Source organism: Leuciscus leuciscus (genome assembly GCF_965113295.1).
Source record: "Leuciscus leuciscus genome assembly, chromosome: 7".
In the NCBI taxonomy this organism is placed as follows: Eukaryota; Metazoa; Chordata; class Actinopteri; order Cypriniformes; family Leuciscidae; genus Leuciscus; species Leuciscus leuciscus.
Window position 1 is genome coordinate 8,304,513 of NC_138731.1, and position 24,823 is coordinate 8,329,335.

The 24,823-nt window shown below is 41.2% G+C and overlaps 1 protein-coding gene across 3 annotated transcripts in view; it reads left to right on the forward strand.

Annotated features, from left to right (window-relative positions):
- Positions 1-24,823, forward strand: part of adam23b (ADAM metallopeptidase domain 23b) — a 52,579-nt gene that overhangs the window by 17,770 nt on the left and 9,986 nt on the right. For all 3 annotated transcript variants that reach the window (XM_082176122.1, XM_082176123.1, XM_082176124.1), the window contains exons 5-23: positions 8,618-8,700; positions 8,959-9,022; positions 10,593-10,665; positions 11,990-12,036; positions 13,220-13,285; positions 14,047-14,115; positions 14,333-14,499; positions 14,584-14,668; positions 16,754-16,841; positions 16,937-16,988; positions 19,356-19,455; positions 20,081-20,152; positions 20,293-20,379; positions 21,809-21,889; positions 21,982-22,032; positions 23,046-23,109; positions 23,732-23,837; positions 24,284-24,403; positions 24,546-24,714. In XM_082176122.1, coding sequence (XP_082032248.1) covers positions 8,618-8,700; positions 8,959-9,022; positions 10,593-10,665; positions 11,990-12,036; positions 13,220-13,285; positions 14,047-14,115; positions 14,333-14,499; positions 14,584-14,668; positions 16,754-16,841; positions 16,937-16,988; positions 19,356-19,455; positions 20,081-20,152; positions 20,293-20,379; positions 21,809-21,889; positions 21,982-22,032; positions 23,046-23,109; positions 23,732-23,837; positions 24,284-24,403; positions 24,546-24,714 — 1,644 coding nt within the window. The remainder of the gene's footprint in view (positions 1-8,617; positions 8,701-8,958; positions 9,023-10,592; positions 10,666-11,989; positions 12,037-13,219; positions 13,286-14,046; positions 14,116-14,332; positions 14,500-14,583; positions 14,669-16,753; positions 16,842-16,936; positions 16,989-19,355; positions 19,456-20,080; positions 20,153-20,292; positions 20,380-21,808; positions 21,890-21,981; positions 22,033-23,045; positions 23,110-23,731; positions 23,838-24,283; positions 24,404-24,545; positions 24,715-24,823) is intronic.

Here is a 24,823-nt window from a genome sequence, read left to right on the forward strand (position 1 = left end):
ACTGAAGTGTTTACAGATAATGGCCCTCAATTTGTCAATGCTAGTTTCCAGAGTTTTACAAAAGACTGGGACTTCAGACATACAACACCGAGTCCATATTTTCCCCAGTCTAATGGACTTGTGGAGAAATCAGTTGGAGTTGTGAAAAGATTGATGCAAAAGGCAAGAGATGGTGGAAGTAGTTTCTATATGGGACTGCTTGCTTATCGTAGTACTCCTCTTGAGTGTGGAAATTCTCCGGCATATCTTTTGATGGGACGACGTCTTCGTTCTAATTTACCTATGTCTGAGGATCTTCTCGTGACAGAAGGCAGTGAGAAAGTTAAAGAACTCAAAGAACAACAAAAGGCTAAGCAAAAGATCTATTACGATCAAGGAACTCATCATTTGCCTGAACTTCGTGCTGGCGAGGAGGTCAGATTTAAAGATAAAACTAATACCTGGAATCAGAAAGGCATTGTACTTGAACAAGTTCAACCAAGGTCCTATAATGTTGAAACAACAAGTGGTGTTGTGTTAAGGAGGAATCGTCAACATTTGCTGAAAGATTTATCAGCTGAGCCTAAGTTAGAACAACCTGAAAAGACTGAGATAACTTTGAGAAGATCTGTTCGTGACCGGAAATGCCCTGAAAGGCTTATTGAAACATGCTGAAAGACTGTTGCAAAAGACTGAAATAGTCAAAGAGGTTTAATAGGATATTTCAGATCATCTTTGTATTTTTGTAGTGTTGGGAAGTTTAAATGTTTATCTTTAATGGAAGGTTGCAATTAATGTGTATTAGTAGTAAAAAAAAAAAAAAAAAAAAAAGGAAGATGTAATGATAGTGGATGGTTTTATGGAGTAGTGGCAACCCTGCCAAGTATATGTTTGCGCATGTGCAGAGGGTGGGGGTTGTGGTGATTAGCACAGGTGTGTGTGTGTAGGCATGCCATGGTGAAAGAGACTAATAAATGTAAAAAGCTACTCTTCAATTGATCTGGAGTCTGTGTAATTGACAAAGGAACATCTCGACTAAAACAATACTCACACTCTTTGTGTTGTTTGTTTGGGTGAGGAGCATGCCCAGTCAGCACTCGAGGGTGGTGACTGTGTGCATTGCGAGGCGCTTCCATTGCGTACGCTCCGATCCCGCTTGGCTCGGTTCAATCCCGATCACGTTCCCCAGGGCTTGGGTCCCGTTGCTGCCGAGGCACGGCGTCGATCTCAGACCTGGGGTTCACAAATGGATTTATCAGTGGATGTTGAGACGGGCTCTGCCTTATCTCAACATCCTTCTAATAGATCCAGTGCCTCTCATCAGGGTGTGGAAGCACGCGCTGCGGTTTCTTCCCCCCCGATGGAGGCACCAATACTGCAATTGTCCAGCTCTGAGGAGTTGGACGTTGTTAGTATTGAAGCTGAGTCTGAGGATTCGCCACCTCAGTCTCACGCTTTTGAGGAATTGCTCGATGTTGTCACGAGAGCAGTTCACAGATTATCTATTGAGTGGCCAGAGGATAGGCAGGACGTTCGTTCGAAAAGTAAGCTCGACGAACGCTTCCTGCCATCTCGTACACAGCCTCAGCGAAGAAGCCTTCCGTTTTTCCCCGATCTCCACACCGAGGTGTCGAAATCGTGGGGAAAACCGGTTTCATACTGAGTGTATGCACCACAAACATCCCACTATTCTTCCATTCACAAATATAAAGAATATGGTTATGGGGAGATGCCGAAGGTGGAGGAGACGCTTGCGAGCTATCTCTCTCCAGCAACGGCATCTTCCCTGAAAGCTCCTTCACTTCCCTCTAAGCCAGTAAAATTCACATCATCTCTGGTTCATAAATCGTATGCAGCCGCTGGTCAAGCTGCAGCGTGTCTGCATACGATGTCTATTATGCAAGCCTATCAGGCAGAATTATTGGGGGATTTAGAGGAGGGCGGGGGAATTGGTCCTGACACAGTGGCTGAACTACGCAGAGCCACAGATCTGTCTCTCAGGGCCACCAAGGAGACCGCTAAATCAATCGGGCGGTCTATGGCAGCCCTGGTGGCCACTGAGAGGCATCTGTGGCTCAATTTGAGCGATATAAAAGAGAAAGAAAAGCACGTTCTCTTAGATGCTCCGGTTTCCACTGTTGGTTTATTTGGTGATGCAGTAAACAGTGCGGTAGCTAAATCTCAGGAAGCTGCTAAACAGGCAGCTGCATTACAAAAACTTCTCCCCCGCCGTTCTTTCATTGAGGCTGCTGAGCGGGAGCAGCCTCACTCCTCTAAAAAGAGCGCTGAACATCGTGCCACTCAAAAACAGAGTGTGTCCTCTCGTGCTCCCCCACAAAAATCTCGGGGACACGGAGGGCGCTCTCAAACCCAGCAGTCTTCGAGGGGTAAAACGGATCTGCGGACCGTTATTACCGCCAAGAAGGCTGCTGGGAAAAAGTCCTGATGTCTGAGGGCTCAGGACAAATGAGGGTAGTCCCCCCGAAGCAGAGCGGTTAACACCTCTTTTTGCGGTGCCCGTCTCTCTTCGGTGCCCTCAGGGGACCGTTCTGCCAACCCTGCCACCTCTGGTGTTACAGGGCGCAGCGGTCTCCGGCGAGCACATATCTCAAGGTCCACCCGGAAACGTAGTGGCCTCGGGATGCCCGCCCCCTCTGAGGAGGGTGCTAGAGCAGTCTGTTTGGTCGTTCCCTGCCGGTGCGCCGTTACAGGGCGACGAACCGACTACTCAACAGCAGGAGAAAAATACGGTGCCGTCTCTCTTCGGTGCCCTCAGGGGACCGTTCTGCCAACCCTGCCGCCTCCGGTGTTACAGGGCGCAGCGGTCTCCGGCGAGCACATATCTCAAGGTCAACCCGGAAACGTAGTGGCCTCGGGATGCCCGCCCCCTCTGAGGAGGGTGCTGGAGCAGTCTGTTTGGTCGTTCCCTGCCGGTGCGCCGTTACAGGGCGACGAACCGACTACTCAACAGCAACAAAATCCAGAAACCAGTCTCGAGAGACTGGTACCTCTAGTAGAATCTTTGACAGCGTGGAAGCTACTGTCAAATGTTTCTCGTTGGGTCCTGCAGACCGTGGAAAAAGGGTATTAGATACAATTCTATTAACGCCCACCGCGGTTTATGGGGGTCCTGCCCACAGTGGTGGGCCCCGAGCAGGTTCTGGTTATGGAACAGGAAGTAAACACTCTGTTAGAGAAAGGGGCCATAGAATATGTACCCCTCTCCAACAGGGAAACCGGGTTTTACAGCCGGTACTTCATAGTTCCAAAAAAGGACGGGGGATTGCGTCCCATTTTAGATCTTCGAGTTCTGTACGAGTCAGCCATGCAGCTCAAGTTCAAAATGTTAACCTTGAGACAAATCGTGCCACAGATCAGGTCCGAGGACTGGTTTGTCACGATAGACCTCAAGGACGCATATTTCCATCCGTCCGTGTCATTGGAAGTTCCTGAGGTTTGCTTTCGGGGGCAAAGCATACCAATATCGAGTTCTTCCATTCGGCCTGGCTTTATCACCCCGCACTTTCACCAAATGCGTGGATGCAGCTCTGGCGCCTCTGCGCCTCCGGGGTATTCGCATCACGAACTACATCGACGATTGGTTGATTTTAGCTCAGTCGCATTAGATGGCGGTTCAACATCGAGATGTTGTTCTCGCCCATATGAAAGAGTTGGGGTTACGGCTGAACGCCAAGAAGAGTGTGCTTTCTCCATTTAGAGGACCACTTTTTTAGGCGTGGTTTGGGATTCAGTGTCGATGCAGGCGCGCCTGTCATCGCCACGCTTCGATTCCATCCTGGCAGCTGTGAGAAGTGTAAAGCTAGGCCAGCTACTCACTGTCAAACAGTTCCAGAGACTGTTGGGTCTCATGGCAGCAGTTTCCAACGGGATACCTTTTGGACTGCTGCACATGAGGCCCCTGCAGTGGTGGCTCAGGACCAGAGGGTTTTTCCCCGAGGGGCAACCCATTTCGCACAATCAAGGTCACGCGGTGATGCCTACGTGCCTTGGTTTTGTGGAAGAAACCTTGGTTCCTGTCCCAGGGCCCAGTGCTGGGAGCTCCTTGTCGTCGCAAACTGCTAACGACGGATGCTTCCCTCACGGGTTGGGGAGCGATCCTGAGGGTCGCTCATCTCAAGGTCTGTGGGAAGACCATCATCGTTCCTGGCATTCTATAGCCTAGAGATGTTAGCTGTCTTCCGGGCTCTGAGGAGCTTTATCACAGGTCTCAGGGGACACCATGTGTAGTACATACGGACAACACGTCGGTAGTCGCCTATATCAAGGGGGTTTGCGCTGGCATGCCATATCCTCTTGTGGTCCCAGGGGAAGTTGCTGTCACTCAAGGCAGCCTACATCCCCGGGGTCCAGAATATAGGAGCAGACACTCTGTCGAGACAGGGGCCGATGCCCGGGGAATGGTGGCTCCACCCCCGAGGTGGTGGAGCTGATATGGAAATTATAAGTGGATCTGTTTGCGTCTCGAGAGACGTCTCACTGTCCACTTTGGTTCTCCTTCACGCATCCAGCTCCTCTGGGACTGGATGCTATGGTACAGACGTGGCCGAGGCTACGTCTGTACGCCTTTCCCCCAGTTGCTCTGCTCCCGGGAGTTCTGGAAAGAGTTCGCAGGGACCGGGTTTGCCTGCTTTTTATAGCCCCGCGCTGGCCGGGCAGAGTATGGTTTCCCGATCTTGTGTCCCTCCTCGACGGGCATCCTCTGGAGCTACCCGTCAGGAGGGACCTTCTGTCCCAAGCAGGGGGCTCAATATTTCACCTCCGCCCAGAACTGTGGAACCTGTGGGCTTGGCCTCTGATGGGGCCCAGCTCATAGAGTCAGGTCTCTCAACTGAGGTTGTTGAGACCATTCTACAGTCCAAGCTCCCTCCACGAGGAAACTTTATGCCATGAACTGAAGAGTATTCACCTCTTTGTGTAGTGACCGTGGGTTGGATCCAGTCAACTGCCCAATTGGTACAGTTCTGGAGTTCCTGCAGGACCGGTTCACTGCAGGTCTGACCCCGTCCACTTTAAAGGTTTATGTGGCGGCCGTAGGTGCTTACCACAGTCCTTTGGGTGGAATGTCTGTGGGGAAAGACCCTTTGGTATCTCGTTTCCCTCGTGGCACTTGGAGGTCCTCCTCCCTTTCGAAATCGGACCAGGAGGCGAATAATTTGCTTTGCCCTGTTCGGGCGTTAGACGCGTATGTCCACAGAGCTGCCCTGTGGCGTAAAAGTGACTTTTGCTCCCCTAACAAGGGAGGTCCAGTGTCTAAGCAAAGGATGAGCAAGTGGGTGGTTGAGACTATCTCACTGGCTTATGAGGCGGCTGGACAGCCTTCTCCTTTGGCTGTCCGGTCGCTCTCTACTAGGAGTATGGCGGCCTCTAAGGCCCTTATATCAGGAGTATCGTTACAGGACGTCTGTGATGCGGCAGGCTGGTCCTCACCGCACACCTTCGTCAGGTTCTACTCTCTGGATTTAGACTCTACTCCAGGGTCTCATGTTTTGTCTTCTTAGTGCTGCTCACATGATTACACACAGGACAGACATTTGTAGCTATGGAGGCGTTGGTATAGACGTTCCCATAGCGTCAGTTTTCGACGCAACGGGAGTTCCCTTGAAAGGGAACGCCTCGGTTACGACTGTAACCTCGGTTCCCTGAAGAGGGAACGAGCGTTGCGTCGCCTTGCCATATCTCCTTCATGCCTGTCAGCGCGACTTCAGACTTTACGAAGCTTTCGTTTTCTGTTTCGGGCCGGCTTTTATAGCTTCCTGGTACGTGACGTCACCCGCCTCTGACGTTCCGCCACACCATTGGACTGATTTTACATGTGCTTCAAGACGTCATCACGCAAAGCGTTCCCATAGCGTCAGTTTTCGACGCAACGCTCGTTCCCTCTTCAGGGAACCGAGGTTACAGTCGTAACCGAGGCGTTCCCTGCATGCTTTGCTTCAGACTTTGTAAGGAGAGTAAATGTTGAAATTAAATTATATTTTATCTTTACACTGATTTGTTTAAATGTAGTAACTGCACTTGCTGATAGAGTAGTAGTCTCAGTCATTGCTGTGCAATTTCACAGTTTTTAAGCTTAAATTATGTTTTATTAACAAAGTTTGGGAGGAGCACGTTCAGATAGTCTACCCAATCAGTGAGAGAGTTAGCTTATATAGAGAGCCAACTCCTTACTCTCGATTATTCTTATCCTAGCCAGGGATGAGGCGGGGGTACTCTGGGTTCTGGCCAAATTCAGAGCTCAGAGCCCTTTCCTTGGACAGCACGCCAAATACGCATATTTTATACTATATCTGATTATATATAAGTGTGAACTCATGAAATGGACTGAGAAAATCTGTTTCCTCAATTGAAATGAGTTATCCTAACTCGTTGGGTGTTCCAGTGTAATAATTTAACCGCCTACAGTGTTGTGTGACGGGAGAGATGACAGATGTGACACAAAGATTGTGAGAAAGGGGAGAGTAGCAGAAAAGAGCATGACCGGAGGGAGAGAGAAAGAGAGGATGCTGATAAGCGCTGAATCCGGTAAATCAAGACTTCACTGCTGAATCAGCACGGCTTGTTCACCTGCAGGTCAGGTCACATGACCAGCACACGTTACTCCACGACAGCAAAGCAGAGAGAGGCTGAGAGAGGCTGAAGACCAGTCGCTCTGGCGTTCCTCGAAGAATCACTTTTAGAGTAGATATGAACGTCAAACTGTTAAACATTTGCATTCATGCATTTGTACACTGAGACCCACCATACAGGAAAATTGATAAAAATCTGATCTTCACTTCCTATATGACACTTCCTCTTTACTTTGTATATGCAAATTTAGGTAAATGAAACGAAAAGACTAAATATAAATGGAATCAGTACATAAAATGCTCAACTTTAAAGATGAAGAGAAACAGTGTGTGAAGAGATTGTGTGTTGGCTTGATGAAGAGATACTGAGCTGCTTATCTGTGACGGGCCATATCGTATGTACACAGAGATATATCTTTAATTATAGGAAAGTTGCAGACCACTAATATAACTTCTCCTCTATCTTTCTGCGACACTCTCCACTACAGGATGTAGCGACGGATCACGTGACTTCACTCTTATTGATTGTCGCTCCTGAAAGTCGCTTTTCATTTGCATCAAGTTAAACATATAGGTGCGTTCGCATCATGTGGTAATTACCGTACTGTAAAAAGCCTTCACGTGCTTGTAGAACTTATAATTACAACGTGTACATTTTCTGAGAGCTATTACTGCTGTTCCACTGCAGATTTAAGGTGTGTTTGAATGGAAGCAGCACTGCGTTCGGTGAGTATGACATCAAAGTACCGCGAGAGAGATTTGAAAGCATACAAAGCTTTATTTACGGTAATTACGACATGTCGTGAACGCAGCATATCTCAATGCTGGACACGTCTATATCTTGTCGCCAATGGTCAAGCACTGGTCACTCTGCCAGCGACACACAGTGACATGATCCTGTTCATTTCAATGGAGAGCTGCCAATTTCCGGCGACCGTGACCTTTGGCGACAGGATGTAAACGACGCGACGATGTTGAGATATGTTTAACTTGATGCAAGTGAAGAGTGAAGTCAAAGGAGTGCCCGTGATCCTTCACTACATCCTGTAGTGGAGAAGTTCATTTTAGCAATCAAAAAATTCTCTATGATTAACCTGACCTCATACTCGCCATGCTGACAACGAGCTTGAATGGTTTTGTGAACCCCAGATAGACCAGCGATTGCACTTTTGCCCCAATAGCCGCGATGGCAAAGAGCACTCGCTGTTTCTCGTTCTTTCATATTAGTCCTTCTGTGGTGAAAATCCAGCTTTTAATGTTGTTTATGTGTCTATGTGGTGTTTTTTATATGCTTTAAGACAAACCATGTGTAAATTCATAAGTCGACACCATTGCTGAGTATTTTCTCCTTAAAACTGCAGTGAACCAAAGACAGTCTCAAAAACACGCTTTGAAATCGCTGGTGTTTCTGATGTCACAAACTACCTTGTAACCAATCAGATCAACGTGTGATCGTCAACGAGTGGATCTCTGAGCTGAGTGAGTGAGTGGAGGCGGGGCTCATTTGCATATTCATAGAACCGCGTAAACTAAATGAGGCAAGGGTGTAGAGTTACATTCAAGCTATTTTAAGGCATGATGAAATATGTCATTTTGGTGATCAAAGATGAGTTTTAAGGGACAAAATTATTGACTACAGGGGGACTTTAGGCATTTTATGTATTGATTCCATTTATATTTAATCTTTTCCCTCCAAAATATTTGTTTTATAGCAGCTAGAGAACTTATTCATTGTCTACAACATGGAATAACATCTGTGACTGTCATTATAGCCAAGCTCTCACACTTTTTTAACCCATTTTGAAGGAGTAAAATATACATATGGCTTTAACAACCAAATGCATTTACACTTGTCCAGTTTCATCTGGAAAGCGTCTCAGACCTCCTCCTGAAGTGCGGTTTGAGCGATCAGATTTATATCTGTCTCGAATGCATTTCGGAGTGCATTTACACCTGGTCTTTTCACGACCGGATAGCTGTCCAATCAGAGAAAACGCATGAAGTGACCAGGTGTAAATGTGTCCTAAGGCCCTAAATGTGTGTGTTGTCAGGGTGGAGAGCACTGTTACTACCACGGCCAGATCAGAGGGAATGACAACTCGCATGCCGCTCTGTCCACCTGTGACGGTTTACAGTGAGTACTGCACTCAATCAATACACTTAAATAATGTCTCAATACTGACTTATTTAGTTGTGTCTGTATTTTCCCCCAATTTTTAAGTTAATTTGAGTAATGTGTGTTTATGCCACAAATGATGTTCCTATAACTCATTGTACTGTGGTGTGTACTGTGGTTTGTAATGTGTCTGTGTGTTTTCTTCATTTCTAAGTTGCTTTGGATAAAAGCAGCCAAATGAATCAACATAATTGTTTGTCTCTCTCTGTTACCCAGTGGCATGTTTGATGATGGACTCCATATGTACACAATTGAGCCACTTAATCAGACTCACTCTATTGTAAGTTTTCTTTTCTAAATATCATTTTTATACACTTTAAGACCAACTTTTATGTAACTCAAGCACATTATCTAATTCTATTGTTATTATGTGGTGATGAATAAATAGTAAATTCATAGAGTTAGATGTGATGTTCCTGAAATAAATTAATACTTTTATTTAGCAACCATGCATTAAATTGATCAAAAATGACAGTAAAGACATTTATAATGTTGCAAAAGATTTCTATCTGAAATAAATGCTGTTCAAACTTTATCAAAGAATCCTGAAAAAAGACAATGTATTGCATTTTCCACACTTCATTAAGCGGAATAACAATTTTCAACTGTGATTATAAGAAAAGCAGATTCTTGAACATCAAATCATCATATTATTTCTGAAGGATCATGTTGCTGAAAATTCAGCTTTGATCAATAAATTACAGTTAATATATATTCACATAGAAACAGCTATTTTAAATTGTAATAATATTTCACAATATACAGGTAACATACTAATATTACTGTATTTTTTATCAAATAAATGCAACATAACGGTGGTGTATCTTTGGAAAACTTGATAAAAATGTTGTATCAAATTAAGTATTTCCTGTAAGCATACAAATAAAGCCTAATTTTCCATTAGATTACTTATTGAATCTTATTCTTATAATAATTATGTATGATTTGTAGACAGCCATATTTAGCATCTGCAAGTTTCAAAATATTATTTTGGTCATATGAAGTCTCCAGTAAGAATATGTACAAATTTGTTATAAGGAAAGAAAATGGTTGTATAATTTTTTGATCAGTAGAGTCGTTCTGTTACTACAGCTCTATTGTAGCTACTTCCTCTGCACATCAACTCTAAACACTTTAACGCAGCACTCAGTAGCTTTGGGACTTCTTCGCTGTATTCTCGCTTTTTGCTCGCAGGTTTCTCTCTAGAGCTCCCCCCACAGCTTCGGAATAGATATTTGACAACACTGTTGTAAAAACTCGTTGGTGATTCTCAGACACCAGAGGCTATAGATCAACGACATCAAAGCAGATGGGACATTCTTTAAAACGTCTTCTTCATTCGGGTTCGGACAGCGTGAGGGAGCGCAATAATGACAGCATTTTAGCAGATTTCTTTTGGCCGTAAAGCAATTGTTTACATCGCGAGACCTGATATCACGCGAGACTTCCTGACGCAGCGGCCGGCGGCCCGCCGGCTCAAAGTTGCAAGTGCGTATTTTCCGCTCACGGGCACCAGGGGGGTGCGAAACGACCACCATTCAACCCGAAATAAGTAATATAACCATTCCAATGACTCCGAAGCTGTTCAGTTAAGGTAAAAAAAGTTACTTAGTTCACCTTTAATTAACTCCATACACACTCTCCTTACACACAGTGACTCAAATAAATCTCTGAACTTTCATTTTAAACTAACAAACCATCTTCAAAAAAACAAAAACAATCAAAAACCAAACTGCACAGTTCATTATAAACACTAATCAAAAGCACAAGGCCATTTAAAACTCTGATATGTGCAGCTTTGGATGAACTTGTGAGGTTTGGCTGCTGATACTCTGTGTTTTCTTCATTAGGAGGGAACAGCGAGACCACATGTCTTACGCAGAACAACTATCCTGCAGAAAACAACACCTACAGGAGATGAAGGTACAGGCACAATGCACATCTAAAGGAGTCGTTCAAAAATCTAAATACTAAAATCTTTGAGGTGAAAAAAGTGCATATAATTGTATTCAATGTGCACTTGTAGTGTACTTCAAATATTAAAAGTATATTTTTAAAAAATGAAATGAAATGAAAGGCCATTTAAGTGCAGAAACTTTCAAGACTGTTTCATAACACACTTAAGTAGACTTTTAAAAAGTGCACTTTGTAATAATCTCAAACTAAAAGTTAAAGTATATTTTAATTTAAATACATCTAAATCATAATATTTTAATAATCTTTTGCCATGCTTTAAAGAAGTACACTCTTTTTTTGACCAATATACAAAATCAGATGTAAAGTACTTGATTATCATTTTCACAGTAGCTATGGTGGATACAGAGAGGCCTGCATGTCTCCTTCAGGCAGAAGAGTTGATGACGTGCAACTCAGGCACTCTTTTATACGCATATAGGCACTACGAGTGTGTGACATCATGGACTGCCGTCTGCATTTGGCGTGTGCAGACACCGGTCATGTCGAGGGCGTTCCCCATAGTGTCAGCATCTCGTTCCCCTTCTCAGGGAACCAGCTCACATATGCAACCTGAGACGGTTTCAATATAATATTGTCATTTTGGGGTGAACTTTCTTTAAAGAATCATTGAAATATACAGACAACAAATGTCTGCATAAGTCTGCTGAATGAGACTCTAGACAGCAAAAGACTACAAACTTAGCTTTCTATTAAAATAGCTTGTTTATTTAAGTTTGTAGACTCGCAGTAGAATGAGAGTTTTGGGTGTCCCTTAACAATTAAAGGGTTAGTTCACCCAAAAATTCGATCAGTAATTACTCACCCTCATGTTGTTCCAACCCCGTAAGACCTTCGTTCATCTTCGGAACATAATTAATAACTTTTCTGGGCCAGCAAGTTTCAGTCTCTTAGAAGCCTATGGAGGAGTGATCCAGCTCTCAGATTTAATCAAAAATATCTTAATTTGTGTTCCGAAGATGAACGAAGGTCTTACGGGGTTGGAACAACATGAGGGTGAGTAATTACTGACAGAATCCAAACATTTTTGGGTAAACTAACCCTTTAAAACAATTGAATGGCACATGACTCTCCGCTGAGAGCACTGAATGTTCAGATTTTCTCAGTTACTCTATTTTCTCAGTTAAATCTTGTCACTGAAAACAATGAAACACTCTTGTTAGAAGATTTCTGTTTTGGGAAGGAACGAACAAACATGTGTGTGTGTGTGTGTGTGTGTGTGTGTGTGTGTGTGTGTGTGTGTGTGTGTGTGTGTGTGTGTGTGTGTGTGCAGGCATGGAGGAGGATTTGTCTTGGCTTCGACAGAGGAAAAAGCGAGCTGTAAGAGTTCGAGCTGATGGATACAGGCCACAATGTGATCCACTGCAGAGCAGAACAAAACACTGTCAATGCAAACCAACACACACCCCATAATGTCAAACAGAGAGACCCAGCCTTAGAACTGGCACTTACATCCCAATCTGCATAAAGTCCATACGCATTTCAAACATTAGTAAAGTAAAAACAGTTTGACACTGGTGTCTGGATGGGAGGCTTTTAAACAGTAGAACATAAAACATTAAGTAGATAATTATGAATAAATGATGACATTTATTTATCAAAATGCTGACTGTTATGCTAATGCAAAGAATATTTGATGCAATTTTATGAACTAGTATAGAAGTATTTCCCAATAATGGTGTCCTTCTGAAAATGAATTATTCAAAATGTCAACAGGTGCATCAGTTTTATTCATTAAAAGAAAAACAATTTTACCTATGATGACAAAATCCTATTTTTAAATAAATAAATTCATACTTGTATTCTGCAAGGATGCATTACATTGACCAAAAGATACAGTAAAGGTTAATAATGTTACAAAGATTTCTAATGAACTTTCTGTTCATCAAAGAATCTTGAAAAAAAAAGTTCTTTATCATGGTTTCCACAAAAATCTGAAGCAGCGCAACTGTTTTCAACATTGATAATAATCATAAATGTTTCTTGATCATCAAATCATCATATTATAATGATCTCTGAAGGATCATGTGACACTGAAGACTGGAGTAATGATGCTGAAAATTCAGCTTTGACCACAGGAATAAATTACACTTTAACATAAAGAAAACAGCCATTTTAAATTGTAATAATATTTCACAATTTTGCTACAATTGTTACTGTATTTTTGATCAAATAAATGCAGCCTTGGTGAGCAGAAGAGACTTCTTTAAAAAATATAAAATAATCTTACCAACCCCAAACTTTTGAAATGTACTTTCCCATCACCAGAAAATGCAAGCTTTCACTAGGCAAAAAAGGAGTTTGTTTTTGAGGCCATAAATTATGTTGCAGAAATATGTAAATTGGGATCCATCCAAAAACTTTGATCCAGAACAGTGTACATTCCTTGATCCGTAAATGTAACGGCAGCACATTATGAGAGTTTATAATGTGTGAAAGTGCTTATAGCGCACTGTTCATGCAGAAGCTGAGCCATGCTTGTGTTTTCCTTCTCCTCCTCCAGATCCCGAGGAACCTGTTTGAGGAGATGAAGTACATCGAGCTGATGATCGTCGTCGACCACAACATGGTGTGTTTAAATGCTGTCTGAATATAATAGTATGTGAGTGTCTTTGGCACATGATTTCCGTTGTGAAGAAGTACAATTTAGCAGTACTTTTAAAAAGAGTTAAAATTACTTCTATTGTCTTTAAAATATGTAATAAAGTTACTGCTGAATGTACTGATAAGCATTTATGGTAAACTAAAATGGATTTATTTTATTTACTAAAATGTCATTTCTATTGTATTTAAATATATTTGTAATTACACAACTGTAATGATGAAGTTCAATATAAAATATATTCATTTTAAATGATCAAATAATATCAAATAACACACTACAGTTAAAATGATAATCAACTTAACATGTGTTAGTATGTAGTCAACACATCAAAACAAGTGTACTATTAAAACATTATGATAAAAAATGTACTTTAAAGTAAAACTTATTTGAACTTACATTATTACAAAGTGCACTTTTTAAAAATGTTTTAAAGTCTCTAGGTACCCTTAAGTGGCCTTTTATTTTATTAATATAATAAGTACAGTTTTAAAATAATAAAAATAAACTTAAAGTCCCCTTGTGTAAAAAATCCAGCTTTTAATGTTGTTTAAATATCTATGTTGTGCTTTTAATATGCTTTAAGACAAACCATGTGTAAATTCATAAGTCGACACCATTGCTGAGTATTTTCTCCTTAAAACTGCAGTGAACCAAAGAGTTTGAGTTTGAGTGTTTGTTTGATGTGTTTATGATCAGGTTATAACTATATCAGTATTATCCCACAGTTTAAGAGACTGGGGACCAAGCAGCGCACACTCAACTTTGCCAAATCTGTGGTCAACCTGGTGGATGCTGTGAGTTTCTGAATTATTGATCACTTTTCAGTCAATAGTTTGTGTTAATGATCAATTCAACAACCCATAGAGCTGAATTTCAGAAACCCATGATGGTTTGGAACCCGTAGAGATGAGAAATGCCAATTCCCATAAAAATTACACAAAAAATATAGATATTAAATGGAAAGATGTTGTTCATTTCCCCCTGTTGCTCTTTCTCTCTGTCTAATGGAAGAGTTTTAAAGATCACCTGTACACGCGTGTGGTCCTGGTCGCCCTAGAGATCTGGACGGAGAAGGATCACATTCCCATTAGTGTGATTCCATTCGACATGCTGCGAAACTTTTCCAAATACCGACAGCAACACATCAGGAAGCACGCAGACACGGTGCATCTGTTCTCGTGAGTTGGTGTTTGTGCATAACTGCTCACACATGTGCAGAAATGACTTACAGTGCGTAATGGGGCGTCGGTGTGTGTCTGCAGGAACGTGACGTTTCACTATCCTCGGGGCTGCGCAGCGTATTTTGGAGGGATGTGTTCTGTGAGTCACGGGGTTGGAGTCGTTGAGGTGAGTGAAGCACATGTAGATTGACTGACTCACAGCAAACATCCACAATGAGGAGCTGAACTCATCAAAGACTGTTTTCTTCAAGTTTTCTTCAAACTAGGGTACAAAATAATACTTTCAATGTTTTTGAAAGAAGTCTTTTATGCCCAGCAAGGCTGAATTTATTTGACACAGTAAAAACAGTAATATTCAGAAATTACAATTTAAAATAGTTGTTTTCAATCTGAATATATGTTAAAATGTAATTTATTTCTGTGATCAAAGCTGAATTTTCAGCATCATTACTCCAGTCTTCAGTGTCACATGATCCTTCAGAAATCATTCTAATATGATGATTTGATGATCAAGAAACATTTATGATTATTATCAATGTTGAAAACAGTTGTGCTGCTTCTGTCACGGATGCACACGGGAAGCAGGAAAATCCAAGTGCAGTAATTTATTAAGAGGGCAATCCAACATCGTTGTAATCCATGCAGAGGTCAAAAATCCAGAGAAGCAATCCAAACAAGAACGGGTATAAACAGACAAGAAGTGTGGTGACACAAATTAACGACTCCGTACACATACAGAAACAGGCAGAGAATAAATACACACAGATCTAACAGGACTAACAATGAACAGCTGGGACAATGATTACGGGCAACAGCTGAGTGTAATGAACAGTGATAAGTGACAGACAGAATGCTGGGAATTGTAGTCAAAGTGAAGGACACCGTGAAACGAGACACAAACCAGACACTGTGACAGCTTCATATTTCTGTGGAAAGTCTATATTCATATTCTTTGATGAATAGAAGGTTCAAAAGAACTGCATTTATTTGAAATAGAAATCTTTTGTAACATTATGTGTCAAAATGTGTCTCTTTACTGTAAGTTTTATGTGATGGGGAGGTTCAGTTGTCACGATCACCAGTGAGAGTTCCCATGATTACTACCAGAGGACACTCCAGCTCCGACAATCACCACACCATCACATCCACCCCCAACCATTACCACACCATCACATCCACCCCCGACCATCACCACACCATCACATCCACCCCCGACCATCACCACACCATCACATCCACCCCCGACCATCACCACACCATCACATCCACCCCGGACCATCACCACACCATCACATCCACCCCCGACCATCACCACACCATCACATCCACCCCGGACCATCACCACACCATCACATCCACCCCGGACCATCACCACACCATCACATCCACCCCCGACCATCACCACACCATCACATCCACCCCAGACCATCACCACACCATCACATCCACCCCGGACCATCACCACACCATCACATCCACCCCCGACCATCACCACACCATCACATCCACCCCGGACCATCACCACACCATCACATCCACCCCCGACCATCACCACACCATCACATCCACCCCGGACCATCACCACACCATCACATCCACCCCGGACCATCACCACACCATCACATCCACCCCGGACCATCACCACACCATCACATCCACCCCCGACCATCACCACACCATCACATCCACCCCGGACCATCACCACACCATCACATCCACCCCCGACCATCACCACACCATCACATCCACCCCGGACCATCACCACACCATCACATCCACCCCGGACCATCACCACACCATCACATCCACCCCCGACCATCACCACACCATCACATCCACCCCCGACCATCACCACACCATCACATCCACCCCCGACCATCACCACACCATCACATCCACCCCGGACCATCACATCCACCCCGGACCATCACCACACCATCACATCCACCCCGGACCATCACCACACCATCACAGACTCCATTCTCCATAATCCTTTGCCATGACTAATTCAGCCATGATTACATCCACCTGTGTGTCATTACCTTGTTTAGCTCACCCTATATAAGACTGGTTTTCTCATTCATTCCCTGCAAAGTCTTGTCTAGTGTAACACTGCAATTTTGAGCATTCTCCAGGTTTTCTGTATCTTAATTTTTCGATCTTCTGTCCGGTTAGTACTGTATACAAATAATTGTATACTGTATAAAGCCCAACATGTCTCTCTCTGTGTGTGTGTGTGATGAATGTGCAGTATGGCTCTACGCGGACATTGGCGCTCGTGCTGTCCCAGAGTTTGGCTCAGAATCTTGGCATTCAGTGGGATACAACATCAATAAAAAGTACACACTCTTTCTCATAATCTTGCTCAATTTACTTTGAGACTGAGATATAAAATATTGAGCATTAACTCACTGTGTGTGTTCTGTCTTATCAGATGATTGTGGGTGCATGAACTCCTGGTTAGGCTGTATCATGGAGGACAATGGGTGAGATACTCCACACAAACACATTTTGTGATATGACAAGTCTCCATAATCCATATACAATGTACTCATTAAACCAGTGTTGTAATGTAACGGAGTACAAATACTTCGTTACTGTACTTAAGTAGAAATTTCACGTATCTGTACTTTACTTCGCTATTTAAATTTATGTCAACTTTCACTTTTACTCCACTACATTTCCTTGATAAAATTTATACTTTTACTCCGATATATTTCCACTAAGCATCTTCTTTACTCGTTACTACAAAATAAAATCAGAAGAAATGTGTGCGACTGCAATAAGGGTGGTTTCAGTTTGGCGAATCACTGCTTCTAGATTGCATTACGCACGCTCCGCACGGCGCGCGCTCCAGTGTAATGCTTGTTTGTTGCCATGCCAAAGGAGGAGGAAGCACAACTGAAACCGCCATGGAAGCACGAGCACCGATATCTATGCGAGCACCTACCTTTTGATTTAATTCAACAGAGAACTCTCAAAGACATGTCCATAATACTGAAACACGCTTAACTGTTTTTAATATAGCATAACTGCCGGGCCGAATATTTCCTCAGGTAGGCTAATGTTAGACTGAGAAATATTTTTTGAGAACTGCTACGTTAATCAGTGGCAGGTTAGAAAGAAAGTGTTAAGGGCTATTCACGTCTTTAAAAGCATAATACGTTTTGTCAAACTTGAGATTTCCTTTTATGTTAATTAACTCAAAACTCAGTGGTTATAGGATAATGTTGGGCTAATGTTGCTGTGTGTGTGTGAGAGATGGTGACCTGGGGAGTCCTACAAATGCTCATACCACATGACCAAAATATTCTACCTACCATCAGGCCTTTTTTTTTTTTTTTTTTTTTTTTTTTGGAAAGAAATAGGTTATTATTTATTTTTCATTTTTACCTGAAGTTCATACAAAAGTAAAATTTCTGTTTCAGTTTTTTTTCTTTGATGTCAGCTCTAAAAAGATGTTGTTTGTTCTTTGAACTTAAGAGATTTGTGCCTGAAAAGTCCTGGAAAAGACTGTGATTTTGATTTGATGAGTGAGATTAAGAAGAAATGGGAAGTTGGAACCCTGAATATGCTTTACTATAAGAAAGCCACAATAAAGTTCATAAACCCAAAGTTCTAACCGCTTGCTTAAAAAAAAAAAAAAAAACTTTTTACTTTTACTTCAATTACTTAAGTACATTAAATATCTGAAAATTACTTTTGATACTTAAGTACAGTATATATCAGATACTTTAAGACTTTTACTTAAGTAATATTCTGAAAGGTAACTTTCACTTCTACCAAAGTCTTTTTCTAGTACGATACTTGTACTTTTACTCAAGTATTGCTTTCTAGTACTTTATACAACACTGCATTAAACTCCTGTGATATGTTTAGATCATTTAGACAGCTGTTTAGTTCTGACATCACTTTATAAACACTGTCACTGTCATGTACTACACACAAACACCATCAAAACATACACAAATTCAACAATCAAAGTGCCCCATTTTGCACTTTCCCCCAGTCTCCCGCAACAGGTTTTCATTTCAAAGTCAAGAAACACTTTTTTCATAATACACATTGCTCTTTTCTAAGTTTGATAAAGGATTCAGTCTCTCTAAACCCCTCCTTTCAAAGAGTATACTCTGCTCTGATTGGTCAGATGACCCATTCTGCTGTGATTGGTCTACTCTGCTGTGATTGGTCAGATGGTCCAGTCTGTTGTGATTGGTCTACTCTGCTCTGATTGGTCAGATGACCCAGTCTGTTGTGATTGGTCTACTCTGCTCTGATTGGTCAGATGGCCCAGTCTGTTGTGATTGGTCTACTCTGCTCTGATTGGTCAGTTGACCCAGTCTGTTATGATTGTTCTGCTATGCTCTGATTGGTCAGATGGCCCAGTCTAATGTGATTGGTCTGCTCTGATTGGTCAATTCTTCCAGTCTCAGCTACAACTACCTGTGTTTGAGGGTCAAAGTAGACGTTGTTCACCAGCAACCAATGAAGATCATAGACTGGCATTATACAAATGTGCAAATACAAATACTAAATTTTTAAAAACTTTACATCTTTAAAACTTTGAAGCACTTTTTCATTCACACACAGGTATATCACAAACTGCATGAAAGGTTGTATTCAAAAAAGCATAATAGGGCACTTTAAGACATACACTCTTTAATATCAACTCACCTGATACCACACATGCACACAATCTATAAAAACACACAATTATTGTTAGTGTATATATAATAAATTAAATTACTTCCTATTCTTTTAATAAATGTTTTCAAATAACATGCATCTCAATGGGTCTGTCAGTGGGAGTAAATTGTTGCAAAATCGTTCTTCCTCTATTCATTTCTACTCAGGGTTCAGCTCACACGGATTTTCTCAAAGTGCAGCATCACTGGTTTTAAAGAGTTCCTGTTGAAGGGAGGGGGATCCTGCCTCTTTAACAAACCCACCAAGGTCAGGCATCATTAACATCATCAGAGCTTATCCAAAAATAAGAAACAGCATGAGAAAGTATGAGGAGACAGACTGCCCCACCTTTCATTTAAATATTTCTAGGTCGTCTCATCTGTGACATGCTGCACATTACCACAGAAATTGTTTTCTGTAATAACTCATCTCTCGGTTTGTAAAAACAAACGAATATGATGTCTATATGGTGAGGTATTCCGGAGAGGTTAAAGCAGAAACTGTAGTTTAAACTGGACACGTCAAAGCCAACGTTCTTTCACTCTTCTGTTTGTCCTGTTGTTGACAGACTCAAGCGCATGGAGAGTCAGAAACTGAACACGCATCTGTATACTGTATCACTGTAGACAGCATCAGTCATTATAATGACTTCTGTTTGCTTTTGACTACGAAGCGACACTCGCAACTACGTCAACTTATTCTACTTACCTGTGCCCTAACCTAACAGTCTACTACAGTCTACTGATACACTAATTTATAGTTGACACTTGCAAAGTAAAGTGTGACCCAGTTTTTTATTTGATTTGAAGTACAAGTGCAGTTTCATTTACAATGAAAGAGAAATCTGCCATTATCTACTCCTCCTCATGTCATTTGCATGTATGTCCTGCAGCTGTTTGAAGAGACAGAGTGTGGAAATGGATATGTAGAAGTGGGAGAGGAGTGTGACTGTGGACCAAGAGAAGTGAGTTTACGTGATATTTCTAGACAGCACATATACGGTAAATTATGAAAGCTTACTACAGTGGCACAGCAGTATTCAGCTGTTATATGTGTGTCTTCTGTGTGTGTGTGTGTGTGTGTGTGTGTGTGTGTGTGTCATAGGAGTGCATTAAAGAGTGCTGTAAAAAGTGTTCTCTGTCTAACGGTGCACACTGCAGTGACGGACCCTGCTGCAATAAAACATGTCTGGTGAGAGTCACACACACAGTACACTGTAAAAAATTATCAGTTGACTTAACTTAAAAAAGTGAGGGAACCCATTGCCTTAAAATTATTAAGAAAATAACTTTCATGTAATTGAAAAAAATTAAGTTGTGACCTTGACAATTCTCGATACCTTAATTTTTTCAATTACGCATGCGTCACCATTCAGTTTAGGGGACGTTTACACAACAACGATATGTTTAAAATGGAGAAGTTTTTCCTTTGAGTTTTCCGCATCAATTGTCAAAACGATCCCCATCCACACGGATCCATGAAAACGACTAAAAACGCTGTATTCTGCTGCCAAGCCATTAGATGGCGATGAAAGAGATTCACGTTTTTGTTTTTTACACTGAGACCAAAAACTTGCACTTTGAAATCCGTTTTCAAAAGTTTGCGTTTTCAGGCATCCAAAACATTGTTGTCGTGTAAACGAATGACCAAAATGGATAAAAAGTTTTACGTTTTAGTTGAAAACGGTGTCATGTAAACTCCCCCTTAGTTTAGTTTTCATTGACTTTCAGTTTGTTTTCATTTGTCATGTGTCTTTGTTCTGATTAACGTCACTCATCATCAGTATCCTTGGTTACTGTCATTATTAGTTCATCAGTGTCAGCTGTGTTAGTTTAATCATCTTGTTTGAGTTTGTGTATGTAGCCTATAGGTCACCTTATCCTGAACTCTTTGTCCGGTATCGTTAACACTATGGTGTCAAGTCAAGTCAAGTCAAGTTTATTTGTATAGCGCTTTTCACAATACAGATTGTATCAAAGCAGCTTCACAGTATTAAATTAAAATAATACAACAAAGTTTGTTTCAAGATGAATTTATTAATTGATCAAATTAAATTAAATTTTAAATTTGGTGTGTGTTTGTATTTTCTGTGTGGATCGCTACCTGTTGGATTATTATAAGTAAAGTTGCCCGTTTGAATCTTCATCTTCTGTTTCTACGTCTTCCCATCTGCACGCATATGTTAAGGAAGTTTATTTACTTAATCATTTTAAGGCAATACTGTTAAAATTATAATAATCAATGTTAGTCAACACTTCACAATAAGTGTACACTTCTTTAAAGCAGGACAAATGATTATTAAAACATAATGAATTCAAAATTATGCGTGCACCTTCAATACAGTACAATACGTGGTGGTGGTGGCGCAATGGATAAGACACATGCCTTTGGTGTGAGAGACCCGGGTTCGAATCCACTGTGAGACACCAATGTGTCCCTGAGCAAGACACTTAACCCCTAGTTGCTCCAGAGGCGTGCGACCTCTGACATATATAGCAATTGTAAGTCGCTTCGGATATAAGCGTCAGCTAAATGAATAAATGTAAATGTAAATGTACAGTTAGGCACAGGTAATCTTTCACAAGAGGTGTGTGGTAGCTCTATCTCTTTCTCTCCTCAGTTCTACCCGCGAGGTTACACCTGCCGCTACGCCGTGAATGACTGTGATATTTCAGAGACGTGCTCAGGAGACTCAGGGCTGGTCAGTGACATATCAGCACTAACACATATAACAGTCTGATTATGCATGTTTTTATTGAACCTTTCTTTGCATCTTTGTGTGTGTCTGTGCAGTGCCCTCCCAATCTACACAAGCAGGATGGTTACTTCTGCTCTCTCGAACAGGTACACACTACACACCACAACTGTTACTCTACTGAAACATGGGTATTTATTGCTGGTTGGCCAATGAGGTTTTTTTTATTTAAAGTCCCCCTGTAGTCAATAATTTCATCCTTTAATACTCATCTTTGATCACTAAAATTACATATTTAAATGTTTTTTCCATGAAAAAATTCTTCATGCCGTCATCAATTCTTCAAATATCTTGAATGTAACTCGACACCCTTGCCTCATTTAGTATATGTGCTTCTATAAATATGCAAATGAGCCCCTGATCTGATTGGTTACAAGGTAGTTTGTGACGTCAGAAACACCAGCGATTTCAAAGCGTGTTTTTGAGACTGTCTTTGGTTCACTGCAGTTTTAAGGAGAAAATACTCAGCAATGGTGTCGACTTATGAATTTACACATGGTTTGTCTTGATCATATTAAAAACACCACATAGACACATAAACAACATTAAAAGCTGGATTTTCACCACAGGGGGACTTTACATGGCCAGTGACAGTATCAAGAAAGCAGGGTGAGCAATGACCAGTCTGGAATTTAGTCGTAATCTTAAAGAGCTTCTGATATACATTTATTTACAAAACTCATTTTAATTAAGATTTTTTTTTTTTTTTTTTTTACATCATACACCTATTTCCACTAGTAATTTCCTAGCTTTAATAGCTTGTTCTATTATAATTTTATTGGTAATGTTAAAGTTGAAATTTATAAAATGTATAAGTTAATGAATGAAATGTAGATAAATAAATAGAATGGTAAAAAAGTATTAAAAATAAATATAATGGTAGCAAATTGCGTTTATTGCATTGAATTGATAATTAGGCTAAATAAAATATTTAAAAATGTTCATTAGTCATTGGAAAGAGTCAGCATATTTTAGCAGAGCAGGCACTGATATCAGTCGATGCTACTGATCTTAAAAAGTCCAGTAATCGTCTGATCAGTGTGTTTGATTGATATATGTAGGTGTTCAACTATTGATTAGTGAGATTGTGTTGTTTTTGCAGGGCCGCTGCTACGCTGGGGAGTGCAAGACGAGAGACAGTCAGTGTAAATATGTGTGGGGTCCAAGTGAGTGACCATTACCTGTCAACATCAAGATGATGATGATACTCTGTCGTTGTTGGTCATACACATAAGAGTAATGCAAACTGTAAAGGGTCTACTTTTATTTTTGTAAACTCACAATAATAACAAAATGTTGTGCTTTTATAATAAATAATGGTGCTTTCTGTTGATACGGTCTTGGTGACCTTGAGCGCATGACATAAATGAACCGAAACTCAGCGTCCACTTCTGCGGAGATGATGAGTCAGCATTGTTGACTTAATCTCTGCAGCCGGAAACACAGAAAACATCATCAATAAATTATTAAAATGTTAAACAGTCTAATTCAGATTTTTTCACAACACATTCATAATCATTACTTTTACTGGTGCGCTGTGACAAGCTTTATGTTTGAATTTTGTGTGCTGATTATTAGGCTATACAGAGTGTATTTTATATAGGCAATTAAAGGAACATTATTAGGATTTATGGCTTATTAATATAAAGCACAATTAGTCGACTAATGACTTTAATGGTAGATACAGTAGAGTAGATCTACATACAGTAAACTACCATTAGTCAAACTAGCTTATCTCTACTGAAGTTTATTTTCTTTTTTCTCTCCTTTTTCTTTGTTTTCGTACAGAGGCTGCGAGTTCAGAGAAGTTCTGCTATGAGAAGCTGAACACAGAGGGCTCAGAGAAGGGCAACTGTGGTCAAGATGGAGAGAAATGGATCCAGTGCAGTAAGCAGTGAGTTTTAAACCATTCAACCATTCTGGGAGGTTGCTTTCCAGCCCAAGACTAAAGATCCCACTTCTCTCTGGGATATTCTCATCTAGATATGACTCGGGTGTTTTATTTTCCACCAGGAGAAAATCTAATGCTTGCTTAGATGAGAAATAGCACAAACTCAACAAGCTGCATGTTGTGAAGTGTAATCCATGTCTCAAAAATACTTTGTAAAATATATTTAGCCTCTTTCCCATATCTCTCACACTTTTAGTGCTGAGTTTTGTTGGTAAATTTGAATATGCACATATAAAGGAAAAAAAAAATGTATTCAAACTCAACAGTCCTCTGCAATGGCAACACACACGATGCATTGTTTCTGATTTTCAGCAGGAGTATGTGCTATTGCTGTGAATTTGAGTATAATGTTCCTTACAGAAGTGTCGCTGTGATCTCTATATTTGCAGTGATGTCTTTTGCGGGTATCTGTTGTGCACTAACATGGGCCGAATCCCACGGATTGGAATTATGAAAGGAGAAGTCACTCCCACAAACTTCAACCATCAGGGCAGACTGATCGACTGCAGGTGAGAAGCTCAGAGGCAAATACAGGGATCAATATGTTTTGCATCTATTGCAATATATCACAGTATTCATTACTGAGATTATGCTGCCAATATCAGAACGCTCTGATCTGAACACACACACACACACACACTGTTTTCTCAGCGGTGGGCACGTCTTGCTGGATGATCAGACTGATCACGGTTATGTGGAGGATGGGACTCCATGTGGTCCGTCAATGATGTGTCTGGACAGGAAGTGTCTCCCTATTCAGGATCTGAACCTGAGCTCCTGTCCCACCGGACACAACGGACACATCTGTTCCAGTCATGGGGTGAGAACAATCCCGAATACACACACTGAATACATGTACATTTTCCAAAATCAATTTCTCATTATACTTAGAAAGTAATACTTAGAAATAATTCATGTGATTTGTATTT